This window comes from Pagrus major, chromosome 19, assembly GCF_040436345.1.
Source record: "Pagrus major chromosome 19, Pma_NU_1.0".
Lineage (NCBI taxonomy): Eukaryota > Metazoa > Chordata > Actinopteri > Spariformes > Sparidae > Pagrus > Pagrus major.
This window is the reverse complement of record NC_133233.1, coordinates 12,717,849-12,733,111: the sequence shown is the minus strand read 5'-3', so window position 1 is coordinate 12,733,111 and position 15,263 is coordinate 12,717,849. Positions and strand designations below refer to the sequence as shown.

The 15,263-nt window shown below is 40.6% G+C and overlaps 2 protein-coding genes across 6 annotated transcripts; one reads left to right on the top strand and one right to left on the bottom strand.

Annotated features, from left to right (window-relative positions):
• Positions 1 to 365: 365 nt before the first annotated feature.
• On the top strand, positions 366 to 12,775 carry mak (male germ cell-associated kinase). Of its 3 annotated transcripts, XM_073488487.1 has the most exons (15): positions 366 to 461; positions 2,218 to 2,641; positions 3,923 to 3,977; positions 4,257 to 4,378; positions 4,958 to 5,037; positions 6,328 to 6,460; positions 6,617 to 6,788; positions 6,987 to 7,154; positions 7,782 to 8,051; positions 8,300 to 8,514; positions 8,852 to 8,991; positions 9,172 to 9,318; positions 11,153 to 11,272; positions 11,567 to 11,659; positions 11,941 to 12,775. In XM_073488487.1, the coding sequence occupies exons 2-15, from the start codon at positions 2,538 to 2,540 to the stop codon at positions 12,099 to 12,101; spliced, it is 1,980 nt and encodes a 659-aa protein (XP_073344588.1). In that variant the 5' UTR covers positions 366 to 461; positions 2,218 to 2,537; the 3' UTR covers positions 12,102 to 12,775. The 3 variants fall into 3 exon arrangements, with proteins under 3 accessions (XP_073344588.1, XP_073344589.1, XP_073344590.1); XM_073488488.1 differs by lacking the exon at positions 11,567 to 11,659; XM_073488489.1 differs by lacking the exons at positions 366 to 461; positions 2,218 to 2,641; positions 3,923 to 3,977; positions 4,958 to 5,037 and having other exon boundaries at positions 4,302 to 4,378.
• A 51-nt stretch (positions 12,776 to 12,826) lies between these two features.
• On the bottom strand, positions 12,827 to 14,753 carry tmem14ca (transmembrane protein 14Ca). 3 transcript variants are annotated; one of them, XM_073488368.1, is made up of 5 exons: positions 14,672 to 14,753; positions 14,105 to 14,189; positions 13,323 to 13,424; positions 13,125 to 13,212; positions 12,827 to 13,040 (listed from the first exon to the last, which is right to left on the bottom strand). In XM_073488368.1, exons 2-5 carry the CDS (start codon positions 14,178 to 14,180, stop codon positions 12,983 to 12,985), a joined length of 324 nt encoding a protein of 107 aa, XP_073344469.1. In that variant the 5' UTR covers positions 14,181 to 14,189; positions 14,672 to 14,753; the 3' UTR covers positions 12,827 to 12,982. The 3 variants fall into 3 exon arrangements, with proteins under 3 accessions (XP_073344469.1, XP_073344467.1, XP_073344466.1); XM_073488366.1 differs by having other exon boundaries at positions 14,675 to 14,748; XM_073488365.1 differs by lacking the exon at positions 14,672 to 14,753 and adding an exon at positions 14,288 to 14,579.
• Positions 14,754 to 15,263: the final 510 nt, after the last annotated feature.

Here is a 15,263-nt window from a genome sequence, read left to right as displayed (position 1 = left end):
TCTTTAAATTCAAGCAACTATTCATAAAAAATGTCAAACTTGCCGTATTATAGCATACTAGCAAAATAGCATAAGGAAGAAAAAAAAATCTCACTTGCAGCTGTAATTTCAGTCTATTTGGGGTTGGGATATTATAGGAAAATATTGAAGGAGCTGCGCAAAATTACTGAATACAATGCTATTGTCAATAAAGCTTCGAATTAATTCAAATTTCAACCTCAATTCGCCTCAACTGAATGCAGGTTTTACACTTCCGCACTCCCACAAAGCATTGCGCCCGCACGCACCGCTTGTCACCTGGCGAGCGTCGCGTTTGTGTGTACGTTTCCATGGGGAGCAGCCACACACACACACACACACACGCCTCTGGGTTCAGATATTACGCGAGTTTTATCGGAACAAACGTCGCGCTGTCAGCTGGCCCAGACACAAGACGAGGAAAGGAGCTATACACCTAAATGGTGAGTTTAAAACTTTAAGAGAAAGACGGGAAAAAAGGGTGAAACGGAGGTCTGGACGAACATTGTTGAGGAGCTGAACTGTCAAAGCTGACATGTCAACAACAAATGTTTCTCTGTTTCATCTCACTTTTCTGATAAACTACACTGTGTGTTTGATAGAAGCTAAGCTAGTTCACCAAAACTGTTTTTTTCACAGTTAGGTTCGTCACTGCTTGTATTTCATGGATATAGCCTGCTGTGTGTTGAATGTGTATGACAGTAGACTCATAAGTTCTCATAAGGTAACTAAGTTCACATTTACATTGATAAATGATGATGATGCACTTATCTTACTTTGTGTTTTTCCACTCTCAGGTTAGTGTCCACGTGTGTTTTCAATTTAATTAACCTTGGATGGCTTCCTAATGTCATGTGGCCTGGCCGCATCTTAATTCCCTTTAAATCCCTCCACAACAGATTGCCATATGTGAAAGCTGAGAGCAGGCCAGCAGTCCGCTGGCCGGCCTCTCCACTTGTCCTGTTGCTTATTGTTTCAGTGAGACTTGGATATCAGTCAAGAAGGGTTTTGTATAGAGAAATCATTTTTACTTTGCAGGAGAGGGGAAAGAAAGACAAGTCTATAAACAGTTTGCAGAAAGGATGGCAAATCTTTAAACATTTACATATTTGTAATTGTACTGATTAATCGTTCATTACGTCGGAGTCATGGAGCTGGACATTGTCTTTGGATGGGAGTTCCTGGCCCCCGTTTGGTGATATAAACACTAATCTCATTTTGTTTAGCAGCCCTTGGCTTACCTGCAGCGGCATTTCCTTTAACCTAAATACAGCAGGTCAACACTCAATGATACAGATTCTACTGACTCACCTCACTCATGGAAATAGCTGACACTAGCTCACATTGAATTGAATGAGATTTTACCTGAACGAATAATGAAATATAATGGATGGAGTACATTTGGATACAGTTATTGATTTTACCATTGGAACTCTGAATGTGGAAAAAGCTGTATATTGATTTATATTCAATTACTTGAATATTATGATACATATTTTTTGGCCCATTCTTTCTCTGGGTCTTCCAGAAACTGCACAGGCACTGGACAACCCAACATTAATCCTCCATGCAAAAGGATAAAGCTTAAAAAGGTTTCAGGAAGGCTTCTCAGTTTACCTTGTTGTCTCTCTCTGGCTATTAGACATGAACACGATGTGAGATATATGTTGATATGATACAGTATAATTTAGGAAAACATTTAGAGCAGCATGTTGCAATCTAAAACAAAACAGTGGACAGCCATGTATTTAGGAAAATCAAGTATACCAGTAAGTATGACAACTGCTTTGTTTTTGTTTCTATAATTTCTTAAGAAGTACTTTGGCTGAATGTACAATGTAATAATGTGATGGCTGTGGCCTGAGGCAGATCCTCTTGCCAACACCAGGCAGGTAGTGGATGACGGTCAGCATGATGGTGATGTAACATCCTATTTACATCCCTGTTGGCCTAATCTGCCTAAGGCTGGCTGTGTCATCTCCCTTGGGTGGTCATGTTGGAGCCTCCTACTAGTGAGACACACACCTAATCCTCCTCACTGACGGAAAAACAAGAAGTGGTCCTCGCTTATCTTTGCTCTCAGATCTCTTAGAAATCTTTTTGGGGATTTTCAGGAGTGGGTGAAGCTTCTAAAGGCTGTCCGATTGATTGTATTTGAAGTTGCTGCCGCTGATCTGTATTTCTTTTCTGTCACCAAAGGATTTCAAAGGCACAGTGTCAGCTGTTGGCTGACCTACATCACCAGGATCCAACCTTTCTAACAAGGGATCAGTTGCTTCAAGATGAGTTTTGAACTTCAAGAATTGGTGAGCGTCGTCACATACTGGCCGGCTGAAAAGATTTCCTCCTGGGAAAAGAAGGACTGAACTCTTCCTGAGAGGCTGGTGAAACAAGGACATCTCTTCAGCAGAAGAGGACAGGAAACAGGAAAGATAATTGATCGATGAATCAGCGCTGTGTTTCCAAAACTCTTTTTATGAATAAGGAAAGTTAACAAGCTGATGAAACCGTCTTGAGAGATGATGAATCGTTACACCACCCTGAAGCAGCTGGGTGATGGCACCTATGGCAGTGTGCTTATGGGGAGAAGCAACGAATCTGGAGAGTTTGTGGCTATAAAGAGGTGAGGATATTGATATTTTTTAAAATTGTTTTGTCTTAAAGATTTAAAATATTGTATCTCATTGTTAGAGTATAGCAAAATACTGATATCATATTAATATTGTGATGTAGCTTCAATGTCATCTTTCTCTAGTTTTATAGGCCAATTTACATTACATTCGAATTTAATACTGAATTTAAATCTTTCTGAAGAAAGGTTTTCATACCTGCCCATATTGGACAGCATATACACTGATACTGATATCTCTATGATCCAATCCAATAGCTGACAAACAGTATGTTGGTCTGGCTTAATATAAAAGCACCAATAATTATCCCCAAAATATCATCTCATTATTGAGGGCAAGAAAATATAAAAATACAAACATGCTTTAATATAAAAATATAATATAAAAATATTGTGATTATTGGTATTTGACAACATTAACAAAAATTCTGCTGCAGAGAGTATATCATGTCTTTTAGGGTCCATTGTGTGGTATTGGGTGGCATCTAGTGGTTGCACTGGATAAAGATCATACTAATAAAAAAGAAAATAGGACTAAAGGCTCCTGGTTTCCGGCCATCACCAGGGCAAACAAACTAGCTTACACGCCTTTGTTTCAGCAGCATGGCAGCAGGGCTCAATAATAGATGAGAAACCGGGGAGATGCGTCCACTGGTTGATCATTTGGTTACCATGCAAGACAATACACGCGGTGACGGTGAAAGGGAGTGAAAGTAGAAGGAGTGTGTCGGGTTGCTGACATTGTGGAAGGTACGACTGAAAACTGGCAAGAGCCCGGAGAGGAGAAACAGATATGTGCAAGTTCTCTAACTCATAATTCCAGCTGGAGGGAGACGTAACGCCGATCAGAGAAGATAAGCTATCCTAAAGGTGTTCATATACCAGCCGGCGTGTGGTTTTAACGCATGTAGCAGCACATACTGTGATAAAACTGACAGTTTAATACATCAGCTGAGTCAAGATGTATGTTACTTGATTCCAGTAGGAAAAAACAGTTGTAAAACCTGTCCAGTTTAGAATATTAACTTCTATCAGTTTGAAATCTACAGCTTGGGCTGGTTTTGTTCTTCTAATGAAATGAGCTGAAATTAGAGACGCCTCATAAAAAACTGAATTATTGATGGAGACGCAAAGGAATTTTTGCAAAGATAGCGACTCTGCTGTATGTAAGGGGTGATATATGAGGCCTGCAAATGGGCTGTCTTCTATTCTTTGGTTGATGCATTTATGATCTTTGCTCCAAATGAATGTGTGGTTTTGATTTTTCATTTGCAGAATGAAGAGGAAGTTTTATTCATGGGAAGAATGTATGAACCTAAGAGAGGTGAAGGTAAGGATGGCGATACTATGGGCAGGTTATGGGACGTTTTTTTGCAGCAGTACCTCCAGTAATTGGCAACAACAAGAGACATGAGATGAAAATCAATTTAAATTTTCCTTGAGAAGGTAATGCTGTGTGATTTAAGCAACAATGTGCACCTTACAAATATGCCTCTTACAAACTGAAGGTAACTAACTTATCAGTATTCCTGCTCTCTGGCACTGCCTGATTCATAATTATGTATTCCTGTTATTACATTACACTTTTTCCCATGATTTGTCACACCAGTCACTGAAGAAGCTGAACCATGCGAATGTGGTGAAGCTGAAGGAAGTAATCAGGGAGAACGATCACCTCTACTTTGTCTTTGAGTATATGAAGGAGAACCTCTACCAACTTATGAAGGACAGGTGAGACGCTTAATACTTTATAACGCAAATGTTCGACTAGGTGTACAACACTGTGGTTAAGTTTGATGTCATTACCACAACACAAAGTTTCCAGATGTTAGCATCTGGACAGGAGCCTTCCCCCTTGAAACATGGCCAGGTTAGACACGTAATATTCTGATATAATTTGAATGATCTGATTGGATCCAATGGTTTTCAGTGAAATATATCATATTTCTGTCACCATGCTCTCAAAAGATTGCACTTGCACCTCCATCAGGCTCTCCCTTGTACCTAGCTGCCATTGAAAAACACCATCTCTGGGGGAAGCTCTAATGTTTTTGCTAGTTTAGAAACCCCAGGTGTGTGCACTGCACTTGCACGCACCTGAGTTTGTCTTATGTGAAAGACAGAAAGCAGACAAGTCGAGGAAGCTCCGATGTTTTATAGCCAGTCAGTTTAGTGACTATAAGAGTGCTTTGTTTTTTAGAATAACATGACGTTAAGTGTATGTGTACAAAGACAAAACATAATGCTGTTTATGTAATCGATGCTAACATTAGCAGGCTCATGAGAATTCTATCAATTCTATGTTTACAGAAAAAAGTTGTTCCCTGAATCAGCTATACGAAACATAAGCTTTCAGATTTTACAAGGCCTATCATTTATTCACAAACATGGTAGGTGTGCCGTGTTCCCTTCAAGCCTTGGAACTGCATGCTAGTGGTTGCATGCTGCAAGATTCACTGAATGATTATTCAAGTAATGAGAACACTGTAAAGTTGTGAAGGATGGAATATTGCAACCAAAGTCAAATGAATTGAAACGAATCTTGTAGTTTGTGAACCTTTCATACCTGCCTCATCTACTGTAACTCATTGTCTGCATTTCTATAATTAACGGATGTGTGGATGACTCATATGTAGGGATGCGTGTTTGAAAAATCTTACAGGAACTCAATCATACATACTTGAGCATGTTTAAATGCACAGAACCCACCCATGCTTCCACACATCCAGAACGCATGTCCTTTCCAGGACTTTCTCTTTATTTTAACTGCTTTTCTTTCATTTCTCTTTCACCCCTCTTCCCCTCCTTTTCTGTCTCTTCTTTGCTCTGCTGCTAGAGAGAATAAGATGTTCTCAGAGAACGAAATTAGGAACATCTTGTTTCAAGTGCTATCTGGGTTGGTTTTTGTACATAAGCATGGTAAGAGGCTCTACTCTATCATTCTTTACCTGCTTAAAAGTTGCATGACCGTCCAGTTGTTGGTGTGAGTGTGTTTGATATTGTAAAAAGTCTTGTTTCTTTCTGCGTGCCTACTGGAGTAGTTATTAGATATATTATTTTATAATAGCTTTAAACATCTAAGCATTATTATACTGTATATACAGAGATGTTTAACTTTCATTTCACTAAGAAAGAAAGATGCAGTCTGTTGTTTTTAAGTCTCTTCATCATGTAACATTAAAGCTGTATCTACAAATTTCTTCTTGCGCAACTACTTTTAATCAGCAGAATACATTTTTAGAGAAATATAATGCCACCTGGATTACTTTTTTTAAATCAAAATATAACAAGAATGTTAATACTGCAACCGCTAAATGCATTGCTTACATTTTTATTTAGAAAAAAATACAGTACATGTAGGATCAGGTAAATAAAACAGCTTGTTTAAGGTTAGAAAAACAATGTGGCCATGGTTAAATCATTAAAATGTCAATGTCGAATAGTCAGGCCTTGAATACACAGACCTTCAAACCTGGGCCACTGCTGTGGAAGGCAAATATACTTTACATCCATTCACCAGCTCCTCAGTTTCTCTTCTCTCGTAGTATCTGAATGCTGCGCTAAGCAACATTTGCACTGAATGTACATTAAATACTAATGTAGAGTAGTTGCCATATGCCAATAGCCATTCAGAGTCCCCATTAAAAGGTGGCATCAGCTTGATATTAACCTCTCCACAGGTTTCTTTCATCGAGACATGAAGCCAGAGAATCTCCTGTGCATGGGCCCAGAACTGGTCAAAATAGCAGATTTTGGACTGGCCAGAGAGATCCGCTCCAAACCTCCCTACACGGACTACGTATCAACTAGATGGTGAGAGCATTAGCCAGGCATCAACAGCCATCTAAAACACAGAAGAACGCCTATGCATCAGTAACAGTGCACTTGATTGCTTGTCCTGTAACATTCACAATCTAACTGCACAGTATGAGTTCTTAGCTTGTTTATTTGAGTGTGTTCTCTGTCCAGGTACCGAGCTCCAGAGGTCCTGCTCAGGTCGTCTACCTACAGCTCTCCTATTGACTTGTGGGCCGTGGGCTGCATCATGGCAGAACTTTACACTCTCAGACCTCTTTTCCCTGGGAACAGTGAGGTGGACGAGATCTTTAAGATCTGTCAAGTCCTGGGCACTGTCAAAAAGGTGAGAAGGAACTGAATGTAGAGAGGTGGAAATGATTCAACTTTACTCATTATTCAGGGTTTTAACTGTTATTACCCAAAACTTGTCAGGTGCTGAAATTGATTGAAATGATATCCTCAACAATCTGATTATTTAAAGTCTGTTGACCTGATCAATAAACACAGTCATGAATAACCATGTCATTGTCTCTCCCCTTAGACGGATTGGCCAGAGGGTTACCAACTGGCTTCTGCCATGAACTTCCGCTTCCCCCAGTGTGTGCCGACCCATCTGAAGACCCTCATCCCTAATGCCAGCAACGAAGCAATCGCCCTGATGAGGGACCTGCTGCAGTGGGACCCGAAGAAAAGACCGACTGCTGTACAGGTAGGCAAGATTGAGCCTCGAGGTGGAGTCTAAAGATCTGAGGTCAAGGCTGGTACTTGGACTCTATATTTAGTTTAAACCTAAAAAGGCTTACCTTTCCCGAGAGAAGCAATTTCCATGACAGTGCAGCACTCAAGTGAGTTCGAGTTCGAGTTCAAGTCAGTTCGAGTACAAAGATTGCATTATAATCCTAGTTATTTTTAGTAGTGCTTCATTCCCTTTGCCATGGATAAATGTTTTACCTCTGCTGGTGTGCTCTATGTCAATGTACAACATGTGGCCACCAGGTAGTTAGATATAATTTACACCCAGGTGAGAGGGATGAATCACCCTGTGGGCCCTGCGTAGGAAACAACTTCCCGGCACGAGTGACAAAGCTTTTCCATCCTCTGCTTACACAACTCCCAGGTGTGGGATGCACATGTGGAGTTTGGATTACTTTCACATACTCATCAAAAATGTGTAATTATTTGAATGGAATAAAAAAAACTAAGATTTGAGCTTTTACAAGGCTTAAATTCCTTGACTTAAGTGTTACGGAGTATATATGGTCATAGAGAAAGTACGAGAGAAAGTTTCCAGAAAATTCTGAATAATAATCTGCATTCCTGTCTTCTCCCTCTTTAGGCCCTACGTTACCCGTACTTCCAGGTAGGCCAGATCTTAGGGCCTCGACCTCAGAGCCAGGAGGTGAAGAAGGTCCAGACCAGGCCTCAGGCCCAGAAGCAGTCCTCAGAGCCCAAAATTGATCCCCAGCAGTCTTCCTCTGAGTCCAAAGCCTCCACATCCTCCTCCAGAAACCAGCAGCAGCAGCATCAGCATCAGCATCAGCATCAGCCTCTTCAGCAGATCCCCCTTCCTCAAACTGAGAGTAAACCAGGAGGCCACAGCCATGCAGTGAGTGTCTTTATGCAAATCAGAACCTTTTTTATTGTATTCCATATTATACAGGAAGGCCATCTTTACTTATATTTATATATATAATAAGGAGTCCCTATGTCCCCTATTTTTTTAATAATAGACTCGTCTTTCAAGGAGTTCAACTATTAGGACAATAAGTAGCAGAAAGCTGGAGTTAAGTTAGCAAGACAGATTTTATCAATTATAACAGTTTGTGTGGGCGGCTGTTGTATTGTCTTCTGCAGAAGGCAACATCGCTAGGTGGTGAGAACACAGTTGGTGGTGGTGGTGGTGGGATGGGGGCACTGAAGAGTGGCCGTCGTCGCTGGGGCCAGACGGTGGCCAAGACCACAGACAGCTGGGAGGAATCTGACCCTTCAGAAACCGCCGCATCCAACTCCAAGAAACCCAGCCTGGGGAACGCAGAGGAGGAGAGGAGCCCGAAGGAGCACCGCCCACAGTAAGTGCTGCAATGTCTGAACAGAAATGGATTGGCAATTTGACAAAGATTTAAGCATTGACACTGAGTTTTTATTTTTTTACTGCATTGCAGAGTACTAAAAATGTGTGTTAAATGTAGCTGTCTCATGCATCATGCATTATTTAAGATGACAATAGGTTATTTGAGTCATGAAGCATTTTATCATTGTCAGTTTATAAAATCATATGTGAATGTACATGCAGTATTGTCTGCCGTATCTGTCTCAAGGCATCAGCAGGAGTAGGAAAAACATTCAAGAATTTGTATGATTTTTTTTTTTGGCACGGACCTCTAAGTGTCTGGTTTCTCTTTTCAGGCCCAAGGAGCAGAAACCCCTGTACTCCTTCAGCACAGTTACCAAGTTACCCAACAATGTTAAAATTGGCCAAATGGACTCCAATCTCCCAGGATCTGCTGCACGGCAACACTATCTGAGCCAATCACGATACTTACCAGGTAAGACTACATGGCTAACAGCCAATCGGGTTATCTTTATCATTGGACAGCGGTCACCACAATGTAGAGTTATACAAACTAATGCAATAAGTCATTGTATCATTCATAAAATTGCAACATGGTGATTTTTTCGTATTTCGTACTCTTGATTTTTAATCACAGATTTTCCGATTCCTTTAGGGCTGATCAGCAAGAATCCAACTTCTTCTGGAGATAAAGAGATGAGTGGTATGACGCTGCGCGACCTGTGGGAGAACTCCTCCAATACTGTAAACAAACCACTAGCTCCTATTGGAGGCGGATTATCTGTCACCAGAGCCAACGCAGGTAAGGACTGATGTCTAATGAAGAGGTGTTAAGAGGTTTGATAGAGTGCGAATCGAATTTAGTTTTTTTCCACGTGTTAACGAAATGAGATGTGATTAATAGAGAATTGCAAATGACATCCAAAAGCAATTTGTCATAAGAAAAGAAAAAGACGAGTGCAAGTGTCCTGTTATATTAACCAGTCTTTGTGTATTGATTTTTCAGTGAATAATTAACTCTTTTTCAAAGTTTCTTTTACCCTTTACTGAACCAAAATGTTCCATCATAATAACCCTTTGTACCCACTGTGGATTTGCACAGTTTCTGAATCGCACATAAAACATGCGGACTTGCAGTGTCCAAAACAAAACAGAACTCCTCCAGCCTTCCAGCAAAAAATTCCATCTTTTTGAGAATCCATACCAGCACATTAAACTGTATTTGGCAATAAAATTAGACAATAACCTGCTTATCCAGAGACACAAACCATCACGACAGTGTGACTCGCCTCATTTTGCTGTGCAGTGGAAACCTGGCAACTGTCAGTGTCACCCACTGTTACATAATATGACCTGTCCTCTTCGACGGGACGCACATGCTAATGATGCACCTAATGCCTCCTGATCAGTAGTTATGGGGCCGTTGACCAAAGCCTTGCTAGGAGTGAGCCTAAGCGTCTGCGACTTTAGAAATGGGACACCTCTATAAATCATTTGTCATGTAGACAGACACACAATATGGGTCCCCGCTGTGCTCCCTCCTTCCGTCTCTTTCTTTCACCTTGTCTCTCTCTCTCCATTGCTTATTCATGAGATTAAGACCATCGGTGTAAGATCAAGTGTTTCTTAAATGGCCCCTCAACTGCACCCCCTGCTCATTTGTCCCAGCACTCACACCCATGTTTGTTTTGATACTACTCACCTGTTACTCATGAATATAACTTTTTCTTTTTTTGCAGCTTATGTTTTTCTCTCAATTTTCTCATCCATTTCTTTGTTTTCTCTTTTTCCTTTCTCTCTGATTGCTTGCTTGCACGTGTCTTCTGCTTTTTCGCTGTGAGCCTAGAAGAGAACGCCTCTAAATCTGAGGATAGCCCTCCAGAGAAAACTGTTGTAAAAGAAAGAATACTGGAGAAAATTGATCTCTCCAAAGGTATTTCATTTAGATGGCTTCATGTGAACTGTTTGCTTGTGTTTAACAGTTTGAAGCAATGATGTATGTTTAGGTATCTCTGACCCCTCCGCTGTAAGTTACTTGTCATGCTAAAGCTCTTTTGTGTGTAAACATTGTGGCTGTAGTTAGTGTGGCTGCTTCACGTATTCAGCCAGCGACTTAACATGTGAAAGCAACCCGCTGCTTAAGGCTCTGCAGGAGACAAGGGTACAAATACACAGTTTAGGCAGAGAACTAAGGACTCCAGTTGCTAAATAGATGGTAAATTGCACTACAACCACAACATCTTCACGAGGGAACAATGAGGCTTTTCACTAATTATACTGATAACCATCTGTGGCTGCTGGTGGAGCAGACCGATGGTGTCGCCGGGAAAGTTGAATGACTTCAATCACTCGATCTTAGTCATCTGTTTGGGCCCTCAGTAGCTGTTGCATATGCAGCAGCTACCACACACACAAATAATTAGAAACAATAAAGCCAAGTGTGAGAACTTCTATTAGGTGTGTTTACTGAAGTTTTCTTCATTTGTATGTTTTTGTGTTTTAAAAGGTGCACATTATTTCAGCTTTTATCACATAGCTACAAGCCCATTCTGTTTGGGTGTCTTGAGGGCGTAACAGTGAAACACATAACAAAATAAATAATAAACATAATAAACTATGTATGCCTTCTCTTTTAGGGAACTTTGTAAGCACCAAATACAACCTCTCCAGCGCTTACATGCCCTCATTCCAAAAGAAAGAGGTGGGCTCGGTGGGACAGAGAATCCAGCTCGCTCCTCTGGCTGGCCAGCACACAAGTAAGATTTTATTCCATCCATGTAAAGCCCAAAGTAATTAAGATCACAGATAGCCTCCCTACATCCTCACTTATCCGGCTCAAAAGGCCACACTTATCCCCAAATCTTCATCTTCACCAAACACAGTTTTTATACCCAGTCAGAATCGCCGCTCTCTTGTATGGTCATCCCGTGCTCGACCGTTCCCACTACTTAAGTCCCTTTTCCTCTCTTCCGTTTATTTTCTGACTTGCAATATTTCCATCCAAACTCTAACTCACCGGGCCTGTCTCTTCTCTTTCTTCACTCTTTCAGCTAATCTTTCTTCTCCTGATAATAAAAAAGACAAATCAAAATCTGCAAAGGCCAAGTCCGTATCCAGCTCATCTTTGAGTGAAGCTAATGAAGGTATTGGCATTTTCTAATAGTCATTATTAGGGGTTTTGAGTTGTGTGTTCATATTTTAAAAGAAGAAAAGCTATCCTTCTGTATTTTCTTTCCTTGGCCATTGCTTTCTGTCTTACACTACCAGTTTTATCTTGATACTTGAAAAGTTATCTATTTTTTAGCTGGTGTGAAGGTGTCCTGCATCGCATACAAATAAAGCTCTAAATAAAGACAGACACATGGTTGTATATAGATAGATGTATTGGAGATAGATTAACAGACTGACTGGCATGTTCCTCCAGATTACGAGGGCTGGAAGAGGAGGGCAGACAGGACTCAGATGAAGGGGAGCAGCTACTCAGCCCTGGGGAAAACCTCTGGGAATCTCCTGACCAGACCTCCTGCCGCACAGCCAGTCCACGGCAGGGTGGACTGGACATCCAAATATAGTGGAAATCGGTAGTTCAGAAAGGAGATGGTACGAAGTGTGTATGAACTGTGTCACCTAGTAGTACATGTCACTGACTGAGGACGACAAACAGAGTTTTAACCACACTCAAAGTCTATGTTCCCTGAAAATAATGACATCTTCAGAAAATATTAAGGTGGCTGGTAGTAAGGTCACAAAAGATGTAGTACATGACGATGTGTAATTATTTTTAGGAGATGTTTTTATGCCACAGTTGGATAGTTTTCTTCCCAGAGAGCCTGAGAGAAGTAGGATGTAACTGTAATTGTGTAAGGAGTCTCTATGTTTTCATGACTGTTGCCACGATGCTGAACCAAGATTCTGTCTGCAAGACAATCCCACTGTGTTCCTGAAGGAACCAGTGTGAGCCAATTAGTGTTGGGATATTCTGATTCAGATTTAAATGTAGTATACGAGCATTTTTTTTACTCTAGTTTTTATTGTCAAGTATTGTTTTACTACTGATGATAGTCATTTATTAACAGCTCCTTCAATGCATTAATCCCTCTGCTTTTGTTCAACATGGGTCACTCATGAAAAAAACAAACATCTGTGTAATGTCTATAAAAAGGATCACTTCAACTTATTCTGATGATGTAGGACAACTGTACACCTCTTTGTATTATGCAATGAAATAACTGAACATTTTGTAAACATTTTATACAAATAAATACTTGAAAGTTGTTATTGCATTCATTCAAAAAAAGACAAGACAGCCATTCCTATTATATAAACAAGGTACTGTATTTCATCCTTAAATATACACTTTTGTTTTTTTTACAAAATCACTGATTAATGTTCAACAGTGAATGACGAACGTTGACAAGAAGCTCCTGAAACAGAAGATGGGTGCTCACATCAGAATCTTCACTCTGTTAAGACTCCTGGGGTTTCTGGAGCAATGCCATGCTGAGCTTTCCCACCATCAGGAGACTGGAACAGAACAATAATATCAGACTACATGAACACAACACTTGAGATTGTACACCAACCAAAAAAGAAAAAGGAGACGGATACCTTGCTCCAGCCATCAAGCCAGCTGGCATGAACTTCCTGGATCCGTAGAACCTCTTTCCCATGACGCCGGTCAGTGCTCCTGATGTAGCTGCAAGACACCGAGAAAATGTTAACCCAAGAGACACATTATTGTTCTAATTAGGAAACCTTTACCTAGTGTATCCCCATGCAAACACAGTACAGTCTTAGTATACCGACCGAGGGACACCCAAATATTTTTGGGGTCGTTGGAGATCTGGTAGGCGCCAAAACCTGCGAGGCCGCCGAAGAGAAGACCAGCAGCGAGCGAGGGGACACTGCCTGGAAGAAACGACACACAGCAGGTCAACACCTCCACAAGAATGAAGAGCACATAGACTTGTGTGTTATGGGAGTGACATTTTAGGTTAGAAGTGCATGAAAAATAATTTGACGAACATGGATACTTCAGATTATAGCTGCCAACAGCTTGCCAACTATTTTGATAATCAATAACTCGTTTCAGTCAAGCAAAAAAGGTCAAATATTTGCTGGTTCCAGCTTGTTAAATGTGAGGATTTGCTGCATTTCTTTCACATCTATGACAGGAAATGAAGAATCTTTAGGTTTTGGGCTGTTAGTTGGACAAAAAGGAGCAAATTTGAAGATGTCTCTTTGGGCTCTGGGGTATCGTGATGAGCATTTTTCAAAAAGTTTTTTGACAATTAATCATGCGAATAATCAGCAGATTATTAATGGAAGTAAATGTTAGTTTCAGCCCAATAAGAAGGCCAATGATGTCATTTTGAAAAACTAAGGTTATCATGCTAATTGCACTTACTGAAGATTTCTAAAGGGGATGAGTTTATTTGTATCAGGGATGCAGTGATGTTTAAAAGAAAAGGAGGCAAGAAAGCAAACACCACGGCAATATCATTGTGATCTCAACACATGTGAACTAACTGAAGATTTCAGGTACCATGACATCATAACCTTTCACACCGACCTGACGCAACACATACCTGCTTTCACATAGCCGATGGCTCCCCCGGATGCGATGAGGGCTGCGTATCCATACCCGACCCAATCCACAGACATGTTGGACACCTGTCAGGGTCACAGCGTGTGAGTGTGGTACAAACTCAACGTGAACAGAGTCCTGTTTAATCCACACAGCTTCCTGTCATGGACTTAATATTACTTACAGGTGCAAAAAAACCAAAAGGGCTGCCTGGCTGCTGCAGCACAGAGCTGTTACAGAAAACTAGCTGAGGCAACAGAAGATACAGAAACATTTTCCCGCCGTCACAAAGCTCGTCTGGTCTGTTTTTGAATATATATCGTTACATTGTGGCCACAGTGAGGGGGGTGTGTCTGTGTCTGGTTTATTAGATAAGACTAACTGATGGCAAGAGCCTTAGCATGAGCACGACTAGCATCACAACACACGCAGGACGCTTTAAGGACCTACTGCTGCATTTATATACTCGAGTTAAGGAAATAAACGCCATTGTTTGAGTAAGAATAACAGCTTTAAACGTCTTAAACTCTCTAATATGAAAACCTGATGTACAAACGTAGATACATACAACCTTGCTCTGTCAGTTTGTCCTCTGTCACGAGCGACGGCAGCTTGTTCCTCACCGGGCAGAGATTACTGGCGCACAGAACAGGCGGCGGGGTGCCCGATGGGAAATGTAGGCGCCAATGTTCGGGAGCAAGGTGCTGCGTTCATGAGAGGCGGAATTTCTACAAATATAATAATTACAATTACTACATAATAATAGTAAATAAAGCATAGAAGCAAGGGGAAATAAAAGCTTCATTGTTTTTAATTTAAAAAAGAAAAAGGTTACAAATATGTGCACATTTGCTCTTAATGTAGACAACAGAGCAGATTCCTTGTGTTCTTATTCTTATTCCTACATTATATTATTTGTATTATCGTTTATATTTAAAAAAAGATACATTTCATTATAAAACGTAGTGTTTGATACATGTTTTATGTCAGGAACAGTTTGTTTTCTGTGAACGTTTATCAATTAATTCCAACATTTGAAATGATCATTCTATTTTTGACACTCACTTCCTAAAAACTGATTAGGTGCCCTTGAGCAAAGCTTCCCCGTCTCCCATCCCCATCAGAAAAAAGAAAAGTAACTTGCTTCTCATCTATGACGA

What these genes read in the sequence shown, in the direction of transcription:
- tmem14ca (XM_073488365.1), bottom strand. Translation starts at nt 14,377, where the DNA reads ATGTTTCTGTATCTTCTGTTGCCTCAGCTAGTTTTCTGTAACAGCTCT. An exon ending in AAATATTTGGGTGTCCCTCG is followed by an intron (nt 13,213 to 13,322) that starts GTCGGTATACTA and finishes GGTGTCTTGCAG; the next exon opens with CTACATCAGGAGCACTGACC. An exon ending in GGCTTGATGGCTGGAGCAAG is followed by an intron (nt 13,041 to 13,124) that starts GTATCCGTCTCC and finishes GTTCTGTTCCAG; the next exon opens with TCTCCTGATGGTGGGAAAGC.
- mak (XM_073488487.1), top strand. Translation starts at nt 2,538, where the DNA reads ATGATGAATCGTTACACCACCCTGAAGCAGCTGGGTGATGGCACCTAT. An exon ending in AAAGACCGACTGCTGTACAG is followed by an intron (nt 7,155 to 7,781) that starts GTAGGCAAGATT and finishes CTCCCTCTTTAG; the next exon opens with GCCCTACGTTACCCGTACTT. An exon ending in TCTGGCTGGCCAGCACACAA is followed by an intron (nt 11,273 to 11,566) that starts GTAAGATTTTAT and finishes TCACTCTTTCAG; the next exon opens with CTAATCTTTCTTCTCCTGAT.